A 13,916-nucleotide genomic window follows, 5' to 3' on the forward strand; every position below is an offset into this window, starting at 1 on the left:
CCTTAAATCACAGAGCTAAGCTTCACTCCTGTCTGAGTCCTGAACACTCTCACTGAAGATCAACTAATCTCAAACATCACAGCAGGGTTTGTTTCTAACAGCATGGTACAAAAACCAGACAGCTTTACAATTTCCATAGGATCTGAATGCACACACTACAGTTCCCCTTATATCCTTCAACATCCCCAGTCTGTTGCTATTTAGTAACCTGTTCTGTTCTTCATCTATGCCAAAAACATGAAGAAGCTACTGAATTCAAAATTAACAATTCACTTTTTTTCCATTAGCTCAGAAAAGGTATCAGACACTGTTCTTATATCCAGTCCATGTGGTACTAAGCTCCCTCCAGCCTCTTTTTTATTGACAGAGGAGAAGTGCATAAATAAAATTCTGAAGACATGTAGGCTGCTGTCTGAAACTGGCTTCAAGATGTCTACTTCTCCTTACCAAAATAATAAGTGATTTCTAACCCTGAACATTTCAGCCATCCACTTGACACAGCTCGAACACTGTGGGTTGTGTGAACAGACAGTCCTCAGTGAGCTTCCCTTTGAATGTCCTGCCAACACACTGCAAATTTACAACCTTTGGAAAACATCATCCCAAGGAAGGGATGGAGCCTAGTTCTCAGGACATAAAAAGTACAGTTAAATTAACTTACACTTTAGGTTATTGCTAGACCTAGGGCGAATTCGCCCTAAAGATCCTGGCAGCAAAATGATATCTTCCACGTTAGTCAGATAGTTGCTTAAAAATTCAGTTCTTTCACAAGTAGTGTCTTCCATTCCTGCAGAAGGAAAATGCAAATTTAATCTAGCTTGAAAATAAACATGTTTTCCAAAACAGCACAGAAAGAAACACCAAACAGACTGTGTATTCTTTTCTTTTGGGTGACAAATCTTATTCTTGTTCTTTCCAGTCATCTAATTCCAACATCAGACACTGGTAGAAGCCAAACTAGGGGTGCTTTTAGCACTTGCTTACACAAGAGAAATACCAGACTCAACATTGTAGTAACAGGCACCACATACACCATGTGTGCACTGACACATCTCCAAACCAAGCTCATGGAAAAATCAAAGTCTGTTTCTGGTTTAGTGTACTACTTTGGGGTTGTTGATTTTTTTAAACAAAGGATTTTAAGAGAAGTTGCACACAAAAGGTATTGTCTGTTGGTGGTCTGTTCTAAGGCAGACTCAGATAAACAATTCTCTTCTACAGTTGTTTGTGGTGGGGAGGAATGTGTTGCCAGTCACAGTCAGTTCTCAGCACAGAACCACCTCCCCTGGAAATTCTTCCGGTCCTTATCCTTCTCCCCCCACAGCCAGAAGGGAGGCACGGTCCCTTTTATTGCTAATTTAGAGGTTCTTGTGAGACTTCATAAACAATGTCCTAAACAGAACAGTACTCCTTACAAAAGTGTGATTAGTCTGAGACTTCTAATAGCATTGCTGAAATGTTATGCAAAAACAGGTTTATCTCAAACATGGTCACAATTTTCCTTAATAAAACATTGTCTTTGATAATATTTACTATTTCTTCTCATTACAAAGCTTCTTCCAATTTCCAAAGAATGAGACCTAAAAATAATGTATCTGCTTTTTGGTGATTCTCCATGTGAACCTGATATATCTTTTAGCTGTTTTTCCTCCTTCTGTCATTATTTTGATGACATTTTCCATCCAAGCTGAACACAGCCCCTTACATATATTACAGTCTTCTCCTAGTAGGATAACTTGTCCCACTAATTGCCATGGAAATGTCTTACTCTAAAGTTCTACTCCTCTCCTCATGAAAAAGAGAACAATGCTACCAATTATTTTTTTTTCTATAAAAACTGGCAAAAATACTATTCTAGGCACAGTATGGCCTTCCAATAAATGCAAGGAGAGCTATGCTTGGATGTGATATTAGAAATGCCAGGTTTTTAAAAATTCTAGAGATATAAATACTCAGATACCTGATACAAAAGAGAATTGTCCTCCGATTATAATTAACAAAGTGGAGTTGTCTGTCAACACTAACTGGCTATGTTTTGGTACTTAAACTCCTAGAAAAAAAAGGCATAAAATATCTTAAATGGAACTTTCATTTAAAGCCCTATAATATATACAGCTATATTGCTCAAGCATTTGTATAATTTTTTTATTTTACCATGATCGCCAACAAATATGACATTGACACAGCGATGTAGTTTCAGCTGTTTCAGTCCATCCATTAACTGTCCGACTGTCTTGTCAATCTCTCTCAGGGGATTTACCATCATCTGTACAAATATGCAGAAATGAAAACAAAAATGTTAATTGCCATTGAAATGCTCCCCCCTTCTACAAGTAAAGGTCCTTTGGCAAATCTCTGATGGGACAACATCCAGGTCAAGAGGCAAAGCCTTGGCTGAGCTGTTTCCCCTACAGTTATTGTACCATTTCCATTCCTATATCCATACCATGACTGCATCATGAGAAAGTACTGCTGAGGTGCTTTCACAAGACAGCAGAAGATCTTTATGGCTGATCCTAGGCTTCCCATGAACATATGTACATTTGGTAAAATGATACAAAATGATTTTTATAGATATTAGAAGAATATATGTGAGACTGGGGTTCAGTTTGTTTCTTAGAGATAAATAACTCCTTGTAAGTGGCTATTTTATGTGAATGGTTTAGTCAGGACATGAACATGAAACGAAGTTTTGGACTTGGGATTTGTATCCCAAATTACTTAATGAAATTCACTTCAAAAGACATCTGATACTAGGATGACGACATGCAAGTCACTTGAGTAGCACATGGGGCTCCGAGGGAGCAATCTTCAACTTCAAAGTCAACAGTTTCCAAAATCTCAAATGACAGTTTTGGCAAAATTTTCAGCAGGCCTCAGATGACACAGATACAGTACTGTGATTTCCTCAGTTAAGCTACTTATACATTAAAACAAGAAAAAAGAAAGAAAGAAAAAAAGTAAACACCAAGACACACTTGCAGGATTGAGGTTTTAGGTTTAAGAAAATTAGACATTTTTACCCTACGGTACAGAGAAGGGAAATGTTTTAACATAAGACTTTGGGCAGAGGACTCGGACTTTGTTCTGGTTTTGAGATGAAAACACTTCTCATCACAGTACACCGACTTCCTCCTCACTTGTCTGTTTGATTTAGCTGGTCTAAGTATGAAGAGCAAAATATCCTCCCCCAGTGAAAAACAGAATGTTAACAGATTTTGCATCAGAAAAAAATCGATTTTGGCAGATTTTTCAGAGAAGAAAAGATGACCCAGAAAGAGATAGTTCAGAAATTCTCTCTCTGCCTGAGTCATTAAGGGATTGATGTCAGATGAATCTGATAGTATATAAGACGAGACAGAAAATGTCATCTCCCACGTGGCACTGTAAATACACAGAGAAGCAGTTCATGGGAGATAGAGTCATGATGGGAACAGGGGGAACAGTTACTATAAAATGTAAGACGTTCAAACAAGGGGTACATTTTTGAAGTATTTTAATTTAGGAAAGTCTAAGTAGTTAGTTTTGTTAGAATGATGAAACATTTCAAGTTTGGGGAGAAAAATTAAAGAAAAAATGGCTACAAGAAAATTGCCTCTTTCAGCATTTTCTCACTCTCAACTAAGGGGAAATTCCTGGGGTGCACCAAGAACAACATTGCTAGCCAGTCAAGGGAAGGGATTGGCCCACTCAGCTCTGCACTGGTGCAGCCTCACCTTGAGTACTGTGTGCAGCCTTGGGTGCCACAGTGTAAGAAAGATATTAAAATGTTAGAGAGTGTACAAATGAGGGCAAAGATGGTAAATGATCTAGAGGGGAAGATGTATGAGGAGAGCTGAAGTCACTGGGATTGTTCAGCCTGGAGAAGAGACTGAGGGGAGGCCTCATGGGGTCTGCAGCTCCCTCACGAGGGGAGCAGAGGGGCAGGCACTGAGCTCTGCTCTCTGGGGACAGTGACAGGACCCGAGGGAACGGCATGGAGCTGGGACAGGGGAGGGTCAGGCTGGGGGTTAGGGAAAGGTTCTGCACCCAGAGGTGGTCGGGCACTGGCACAGGCTCCCCGGGTCAGTGGTCACAGCACTGAGCCTGCCAGAGTTCAAGATGCATTTGGACAACCCTCTCAGACACATGGTCTGATTTTTTTATTATTATTATTTTTTTGGGGGGGTGGTCCTTTGGGGATCCAGTAGTTGGACTTGATAATCCTTGCTGGGTCCCTTCCAACTCAGCTATTCTGTGATTCTTCAGTGACTGGGAACTACATTTTTATGGGACTCTATTTGTACAACATCAATCATATAAGGAAATATAACTTTTACTCAGAACCAAAGCTAATTTAGGGAAACTGGAAATCCAGGTGGATTTCCCATCAATGTTTACTTTTGTCAGGAGGCTTGCAAAGATTTCAAGGATTCATGATTGATGATAATTTTGTTCAGCTACCCCCTTTCCCAATTTCATCTCTAAGTCAGCAGAGACATTTCTGGAACTATAAAAAAGTCAATATAACTGAAAAAATCTGTTCTTAAAAGAAACAAGATTTGCACAGAAAAACACAAAAAAAACTCTTCTCACTCTGCCATTTTTACTACCTTGACTGTGTTCAAAGCAGCTCAGAGAATGGCCCTCATCAGTATTTCTTCATCCCATTGCATTCTCTCTTCACTTTTTAAGTTCAGTTATCTTTTATTACTCTATATGACACTCAACTTGTTCCTCAACTGAACTTTGCAACCTAAGGCTGGCAGTAGGTGGCATATCCAGGCAAGGACTTTTTGTGTTGATGTGCCATTCTTACAGCTCATGTTTTTTCTCAGAGGCAACTTCCAGAGAGTTGTTTGTGAACAAACAAAACTCTTGCATTTACCTATCTTCACCCAATATTTTAATACCAGGACTCTGGAAAGCTGTAGAAAAGCATTTTACCTTTCAAGATATATGAATATCTAATATGGTCCTAGAATAAGGAGTTGGGAAGGCATGATGGCAGGTGTGATGGCAATTATCATGTAACACCAGGATGTGTTTTTCCAAAATAATACTGATAAATTCAAAGTTAACTCATCAGGAAGATTTCTTTAGGGACAAAAATTTTGTATGAACTTTTCATTTAGAGAAAAGGAACAGAGGGAGGGAAGGAGAAGAGTTGCTTATGCTCACATCATCAGGAATGTTACAGGTTATCTATAATACTTTATGCCAGATGGCTATAACTTGGAAAGGTAAATCAATGAATAATGGAAATATAATCCACAACAGCTATAATTTCTCTCTGGTAAATCTGTGCTAAATGTTCTTGAAGCTCTGTGTGTCCCTGTCTGCCCCTTCACACTTCCAGAATCTGTCTCAAAATAACTATTTTAATTTCAATCATGCAACAAGTCAAAAAATACACCACAAAATGGGTACTGAGAAGAGGTATTGTATCGTATTTTTAGGATACAGTGGATTGTGCCAAGGTTTTTGTCTGAAGCCTAAAGGAGGAATATTTAGGTTCCTTAAGTTTTTGAATTATTTAGTTAAAATTCTGAAATTCAAAAAGAAAAATATGGAGGGTCTATAACCCGTAACAGCGGATTACTAAGTGCCAAGGTGGAGAAAGACAGTATCCTGAAGAATAGTGTTTTTCCTCTTTTTTTTCCTAAAAAAAGCAATTCCTATTTGACCTTTGTCTTGTTAAAACAGCCTTACGCACCAATTCTATTGCAATCTAGCATTCAGAAATCATGTAATCAAGAATCCCTTGCCCTCAAAAGTCACAAACTGCCTTTAAAATAATTATTTCTGAAACAATATTTACAAGTTCTTTCCCTTTTAGATTTTATGAGTCGCATTTTCAGGATGCCTCCACAACCAGGATGACTAGACAGAGTCTCAAATAATCACCAGGCTCTCAGGCATTGGGAAGTTATGGAGGCTACCACGTATTTCAGAATTTGCAATAGCTCACAAGGACTGACAACACTGGTATTGTCTTCCCAGGGATTCATCTGATGTTGTCTGCAGCTGATGGCTGGATTTTAAAGAGGTTTTAAAATGACTTTCCCTAAAGCAAACAATCTGAAACAAGAAAAACATAGCTCCCAGAAGACTTGGTCTGCTTTGGCTGCTCTCCTTTGTGTCCATCAGTACATTTATAGAAGTTTTGTCTGCAAAGTCCCAACCTCAAACATGGAGTGAATTTTCAAGTTGAAAAAAGTAAAGCTAGAGAAGTGCCTAAAAAGTAGCACTTCCATCATAAAATTTTGGAACACATGTAAACTTACTTTCTTCCGACGAGCTTCCGCAGAATATTGATCCACTCTATGTACCTTCCTTCTTCTTGTCTTTGGAGCTGCAACTGGTCTTTCCTGTCTCCTCTTAGGAGGAAGCTTTCTCTTAGGTCTCTTAGGCGTAGTAAGAGGGGAGCCATAACTACTCTCCTGTACTGACAGGGAGAGATGTCTGGACTCAGAAAAAAAGCCTGTCTCAACTCATATTAGATAGTAAAACTACCTCTGCAAGCTAATCCTGAAGCATAAATAGAGACCTTTTCAAAAATTTGGGCATTTGAACAATTTAGTATCTGTCTCTCTCTAGGGAGGAATCTACCAAATTGTACTGAAAGCAGAACAGCAGTTACAAGAGCAAACAGCATAAAAGCAAATTAAATTGGTGTTTCAGAAAATAGGTGGGGCTTCTGGTCTTGGAAATATATAGTTATGGGTATTTTTTTAATTGATCAACTGTTAATCCATTAATAATATCAAAATTTAAGTAAATTAAATGTAAGTAAAATTAATTGCATAAAATTTAGCAATTGCCTGGGGCAGAGGGCAGGCTGACATGCAACATCTCACTTCGTTGATGGTTCAGGTATGAATACTACTGCCTGTCCAGACCTAATGGCTTTCTGCAAGGTTTCCAACACACACTTTTTGGCTGAATCAGTGACACTAGGTATCAGCAGGTGCCACCATTGTGTGCCAGGCCATGCACCCCACTGAAATCACCAGAGCCCCACTAGCCAGTGTTTGGGGACTGCAGATCTGCAGGACAAAGCTACAAAGATGAGGCTCAGCATGGAGCTTGCATCCTTCAAATCAGCTAGGCAGGGCATATTTATTAGTGGCAGAGCATCTGAAAGCTGCACTGCTACCTGTCTTATTAGCAACTTTGTGGGCAACTTTGAGAATTTTTCCTAGCACTTTCAGTACAACATCTCACATGGGTAATTGCTCATAAATGCATAAATAACTGAATAGACTTACAGGAGGGGAAACCCTTTTAAGACACAACTGTAAAACTTGCTATCCCATTAATCAACTCACTTTAGACTGTACCACCTGTACCACTCTCACTGACTTTACATGAGTCACAGGCTCTTGGCACTGCTAAGGATTGCAGGCGAGGCAGTGACAGATGATGCCTACCAGGAGATATTTACTACGGTATGCTGCGTATAACGGAGCACGCTGAGTGGGCTTGAGATGAGTCGGTGATTTATGATGATATTTTACTTCTATGTTTTTAGGCAGCTTCTCACAGTTGTTCAGTTACAGAGCAATGTCAACAGGGAAGGGAAGGAAGGGGATGTTACCATCTGCCATGCTGTTTCATTGCTTCCAAGGCAAGCAGCTGGAAAGGAGATTCTAGTCCAGTCTCATTCGTCTCTCTCCAGAAAGGCATTTTAATAAAGCAGCACCAGAGTTTTCTGTTTTTAAAACGCTTCAAGCTTTGTGCAGTCCTGATGAGAGGAGCAGCAGGAAAAGGAAGGATTCTTGTTTTACTGTCTCTGAATCAGCTCAGACAGAGCTTCACAATGCCAGAAACACGCGAGCGCAGGAAACCCAGGTCTGAACATTGAAAATGGCCGTCTCAAGACAGCATGTTAGAGGAGCAGCAGGAACGGCTTAGCAATGCCAGATTTCAATCTGTTTTAGAGCTCTTACGGTAGTATATTTCTAGAGTGTTTTATTTTCAAAAACAAAAGTTAGCTAGGAGAAAAAAAAAATAGAAAAAAAAAAAAAAAAGCCAAGTTCTTATTAACCAGCCAAATCTTAGTCTTGCTTGAAAAGAGTCAGAAATGAGTTATGGAGGAGGGAAACAAATCCCTCCCCGCTTACAGAGGGGAACTGTAACATTACAAGGGTAACTAGCCAGCCAAAGCTCTGCTTCTTGACCCGGATGGACCAACCTAACAGAGATCAACTGCAAAAGCACAGAGGGAAAGAAAAAAAAATTGCAGAAGTAAATCAAGAGCAAGCATATATTTGATAACTCCCATAACTAATCCTGGAAATACAGTGGAACCCACTATTGTACTTCTTAAGAAGTTCATTTGTGTCCCACAGTAAATAAATAAAATAACACCACCCTAACTAGACAACCAATTCCATTTACAATGAAATTCATAATGTAGCACACTATGCAAAATTGGCATAGTGGACACTGGCCATAATCTGTATTCCATTTATATCGAGAATGCTGGCAATTTGCCCATAAATCTTGTGGCAATTCCCGTTAATCCCAGCTTTTAACTCTGTACATAGGCTGTTGTGCACATCCTGTGAAGCTTTAAGTGCCATCAGCTGGAGTCTGGAAGCTGAAGATTATCGGCCACAGATGCCATTAGACCTTTAAAATTACACATTTCAAGTACATTTAGAACATTTGGTATGAGAACCTCTAGTAAACACCCACTTTACTCTAACGGACATTTGTCTGATTTGGAGGATTCCAACGTGTGAAACTACTCCTCAGTCTACTAAATGCAGCAAGAAATGATCATCATTAAATATTCACTCTTCAAAACAATAAGTAAATAAATAAATAAATAAAATATAGCAGATAGTTGTTACAAGCTTCTTTTCAAACATTATTTTTTGACCGATCTGCCTTTGCATGAAGAAAAATGAAGTGGTCAGGACTACTCCAACTGTCTAACTGCTGCCAGCTGTATACAAAAAAAAATCATGGGGAGGTCATGCTCTCAGTATCCCTTTGAGGACTCCTTCCTATCTGATTTATGTAAATTTCAAAGCTCCTAAAAATTGAAAACAAAGTGTCAAAACCAACAATATAAAATACTTCCTAGTTTCTCTGTCCTGAAACCAGGCCCTTCACAAATCTCAGCATCTGTATACTTACACAGCTGTATTCATTTACTTAAATTTCCACTCACAAAGTTATGGCAACTGTTTGAACTGTAAGCCCATACATGCTCATCTGCTAAATAGTCTGTTCTCAATTTGCTAAAAATCAGTTTCATGCTCTTCTTATGTTTAACACAAATGACATAAATCAATTTATTTGTAAAACTTTCACAAGCTATTAATTCACACTTATTAAGGATCTAAGCTGTGCCTTGAATTAGATGTCAGCCTTCAGATAATGATCTAGAAGAACCCCCAAACAATAAAAACCTCTGTGGGTTTTTGCTTTTATAACATTTTTTCATGAAACTAGATTACTTGGCATCGAGTGCTAACCTAGTTTGTTAAATGCTAGAACTTAAAGAACAAACTCAATGTCATCTTCTTCATATTCTCCTTTAAGTCCATGGAACGAGCCCCACAGCTCTGTTCAGAAGAAGTGGCTGTTTACAGATAAATAAAATTGCAGTTGTCAGTCATAAGTCACATATACTTGTAATACTTCAAAAAGAGGAACTATAAAGCATCACTGAGTGATGTATACTGGAACTGCATCCAAACCAGACAGCTCCCATTGCCCATATCTTGCTCAACCCAGTCAGACACCTCTCCTGTTCTGAGCCAAATGACAACATGAAAACATATCAATGCCTGTCAATTTAGCAGGAGTGTTGGTAGATTTTAACCATCAGATATCCAGAAAAGGGATTTCTTCTTCCTGCCCAGTACACCGTTTCAATGCTGGTTTGGAATATTTCCTCACACCCACTGCTCTGGGACCATGGCTCATAATGCTTGGGCAGGGATGCTACCCCACAGCAAATCCATAATCACTGTAAACTTGTTTGAGCAGCCCACATAACTCAATGTATTAAAAAGGCTTACTGCTGCTTCTCTTTACTCTCTTCTCCAGTAGAGGAAGCTATCAGATGCACAGCAAACAAGTAAGAAACTGCTGGGCATGTGGCTGCTCAGGGAGATTTGTATTGCCTTCCAAAGGGTAGGTAACTGATACACTCCTCAGTTTTCAAAGGTTTGCAAATATTTGTTTACCCTTTAAAAAACACGTATGAAATCTCTTGAAGCCTTGTGACTGTGATCTACAGGCATATGTTTTCACTGAGACTAGGGGAGCTTTGCCAGATGGTCAGCCCCCAACCACCTGAAGCAATAAGATATTTGGGTGCAGAACTTACTCTCCCTCCCCACAAATCCCAGACAACTGCATAGTCTGAGTTCTTGTAGCCCAGACCATGTTGGCAGGGACTCATTAGTCCTAGTCAGCTACCCAAAGCACCAAACAAGGGGTTAAAATACTGTAGTGTTTTACACATCACTTTTCATTAAAATACCTTACGGTGCTTCAAAACTTTTTCCAAACTCAGCAGTCCAGCCCTGAGGGAACAGTATTGGCAAAACTTTCTGAACCCCTCTAGGGTCTATATGAAACTGGAAATAGCAGCTTTTTACAGCTCATGACAGACTGGAATTATTATTTTGGCTACTGCAAGCTGTCAGCTTTAAAGAAAATTCTCTCTTCTCTGCATTTTTCCTCAATATTTTCTGCATTATAGTTTTATTACTTTTAAGAAGGATAAATTGTAGGAGGAACGCTAAATTCTGCTGTTGAACCCAGTTCTATGCTCGTCTTTGCCATAGAGATCTTTCCATGTGCATTTTCGTATCACACAGAGACAGACTACTGAAAGGCATGTGCCGTTCCTTCTGAGAACTGAACCTCACAGGATAAGTCCTTAAACAATAACTTTGCTTTCTCTGGCAGAAGGGATGCATACTGCAGAAATGAGTGAAAAAGCTTGCTAAAAATATTACTCCTGAGCAGCGGCAATTATTCCAAAAATGCGTTCAATACGTGTGCTTTTTCTACAGAAGAAAATCTGTACTAACCTCCGAGTTGAAAGGACCGTATCTGTGGCCAGCAGCATCTGGTTGCTCAGAGTAGAAAGCATAAACATAAGGCCTGAAAGAAAGAAAAGCCTTGTTCAGGACAGCTTTCCTTCAACAACAAAAAGCCCCAGACCTGCCAGGTCAAGTCAAATCAAGCCGACCTTGCAAGGAGAGCTGGCTTTATGGAAAAAAGAACTGTTTCTCAGTCATATGTTTCCATGGTATGATTAAGCAATTAGTTGTTCTACTACTTTATTAAATCCCAGAACACATGCAGGGAGGCACCCGGGGTACCATCTGAGGACACACACTCTTTCTCCCTCTTGTAAGAGGGATCACAACAGCAGCTTGCCTGAGCTTTGCAGCCAGCAGCGTGTGCAAACTTGCGTATGAAAAAATAGTCATAATTAAAATCTTAAAGTTTTCCCAGTCCTCAGGGTCCAGTACTGCAACTGCCATTGCCTATAATAAGGTTGTTACAACATATTAGACTCAGTAGGATAAAAACAATCCAAGTTAATCCATGAAACTAAATGCTTCAAGATAGCAAAGAAATTCATATCATATGTTTATTGAAAACAGTGATGATTAAAAGCTGGGATCAAAACAATAAAAACAAACAAAAAGCAAAAGCAACAACAAAAAACAAACCCTTAACTCAATGATAAAGTTAAACAAAACAAAATTTCCCCTTGCTCTTCCAGCTACTTTTAGAAGAGCAGTTATCCAACAACAGGTTGAATTACCTTTCATTATCTGGAAGGGTCAGCCACTGCAGTATTGTTAATATTCTGCGCTCGTGGGGGATGACACTAGACCACAAAATGTAAAAATGCCTTGTTATCATAGAATACAAAAAAGCATCAAAAAAGCCTTGCTAAGAACTGGTTCTAACGTGATTAAAATCAATCATAACCATGTCATTTCCTTTTAGTATGTTGTATCTTCTTTTGTCCTGTTTGGTACTGATTCTTACTTTGCAAACAATCACTTCAGGTCTCCTGGATGTCCACAAACTCCAAAAGAAAGAGGATTAAAAGTTCATAACTGAAGCCAGAACCCAAGGCAGAAAATCTAAGCACTCTAAGTAACAGTGAATACACACCATTATGGTAGCTTTAACCCGGGTGAACTGCTTTTATGCACAATGGTGCTGCCATTGGGTAGCTGGCATGAGTAAAAACCATGAAATTGCTGACATCAGTACAAGACTAAATGGTAGTCTTGAAGACATTGGAAAAGTTCCCACTGACTTAATAATAACCAAATTTAGGATTAAGTTGGTGCAAATCAAACCAGAGCCATCTGAAATATCAGGCAATCAGCACAGTGACTCACACAACTTTTACAACTTCTCACTCTTCAGAACAGATTCATCCCATTTCACTGCTTGTATCCCGAGACTTTTAACTTGGCTGCTAAGGACAAATTCATGCTATGAGAATGACTAAACTTATAAACAGCTGTTACATTTCAAAATACCTCATCTTAAGAAAGCTCTGCAAATCAGTGACCATGCAATTATTATAATACGATAGCATTTGTTGGTCCAGATTCCTTTAAATCAATTGCACAGTCCCAAGACAGGAATCACTTACAACCATCTTAGATTCACTATGCTGAATCAAATTCATTATTTTCGGTTAGCATGTTTTACAGAGAAATATAGACACCAACAGCCATATTGAAACAAGTTACTTCCTAATGCCTTATACAGCAACAGTGGTCATCAGTCCCCAGCTACACAGAAAGCTTTCAGTTGTAAAACAGCTATACAAACTAGGCAATATCATAAGGCAGAATAATAATGTTAGGTATTGCCCAGTTTTGAAACTTATTAGTTGCACAAATTGAAAAAAATAATCCATTATTTCAATGAATTTGAGACTAAGATGTTTTTAAACACTGTTTTCCTTAAAACGTTTATCTGAAAACTTTCCTTCAAAACATTCCATGCCCCAAATTAAATAATACAGTTTTAAGAAGGATATATTTCATTCATACATCGAGTGGCTGAATCACTCTCTTATTATTGACACATATGACATAACCTTTGTTACCTTCCCTAATGTTTTATATCCCCAAGCGTGCATCAGCCCAGGTGTTTATCCTGATTCTGTAGTTATAAGTGCTTAGGAGTTGCAAGAATTTCTGCATTTTGTAGAGCACCAGACTGAAGCTCTTTCAGGTAACTGTCTTGCAAGCTTAAATATAAGCATTGTACATGGTAAATTTTATTATTCCCTCCATATGTTCTATGATATTTAGAGCAGCAAAGAGCATTACTCCTAATGGAATTAAAAATAATAATAAACCCTATCAGTACTTGTAATCTTGACAGTTTGCTCATTTTCTTCACTTCTGGAATCCTGTCACTAAAATAAAATATGGAGATTGATCCACATGAATTCCTAAGAACTGATAAAAATGTTCATTTTTAGTTATGAAGATATATCTTAGCTGGGACAAGGGAAACTAATTCAGAAACATTAAACAGCAGAATAAATAGCAAAGATCCTCAAGGATGTCTCTTAAGAAATGGGAACTGGATATCTTATTGAAAAGGCCAGGCTGAATTGTAAAATGAGTGAGTCAATTAGGCTGTTGATGTCAAATGACATGAGGACAATAAGAGAGTCTTCCACAAATACTCAGAAGTCTAGAAGACTTTGAAAGCAATACTAAAAGGCAAAATAACACACAGTCAAATGAAGGAAATAAATTTTTGCCTGTGACACTTTTGTTCAAAAAACTGCTAAAAATCTGTGTATAAACTTAAAGTAGCAAACCATAGCATTAGATTTAGTTATCAGAAAGTTTGCACAAATGAAACAAGGGAGGCTTACAGGTACAGTCTCCAACTGGGCAGCTACC

The 13,916-nt window shown here is 38.6% G+C and overlaps 1 protein-coding gene across 7 annotated transcripts in view; it reads right to left on the reverse strand.

The window, feature by feature from the left end:
- ENPP2 (ectonucleotide pyrophosphatase/phosphodiesterase 2) overlaps window positions 1–13,916 on the reverse strand; it is a 71,559-nt gene that overhangs the window by 20,036 nt on the left and 37,607 nt on the right. For 5 of the 7 annotated variants that reach the window (XM_035317665.1, XM_035317664.1, XM_035317666.1 and 2 more), the window contains exons 10-14: window positions 11,789–11,854; window positions 11,043–11,115; window positions 6,267–6,422; window positions 2,155–2,266; window positions 662–787 (exon numbers count right to left, since the gene is read on the reverse strand). In XM_035317665.1, coding sequence (XP_035173556.1) covers window positions 662–787; window positions 2,155–2,266; window positions 6,267–6,422; window positions 11,043–11,115; window positions 11,789–11,854 — 533 coding nt within the window. The remainder of the gene's footprint in view (window positions 1–661; window positions 788–2,154; window positions 2,267–6,266; window positions 6,423–11,042; window positions 11,116–11,788; window positions 11,855–13,916) is intronic. The other 2 variants (XM_035317671.1, XM_035317672.1) reach the window with 1 other exon arrangement.

The sequence above is a fragment of the Oxyura jamaicensis genome, chromosome 2 (assembly GCF_011077185.1).
Source record: "Oxyura jamaicensis isolate SHBP4307 breed ruddy duck chromosome 2, BPBGC_Ojam_1.0, whole genome shotgun sequence".
In the NCBI taxonomy this organism is placed as follows: domain Eukaryota; kingdom Metazoa; phylum Chordata; class Aves; order Anseriformes; family Anatidae; genus Oxyura; species Oxyura jamaicensis.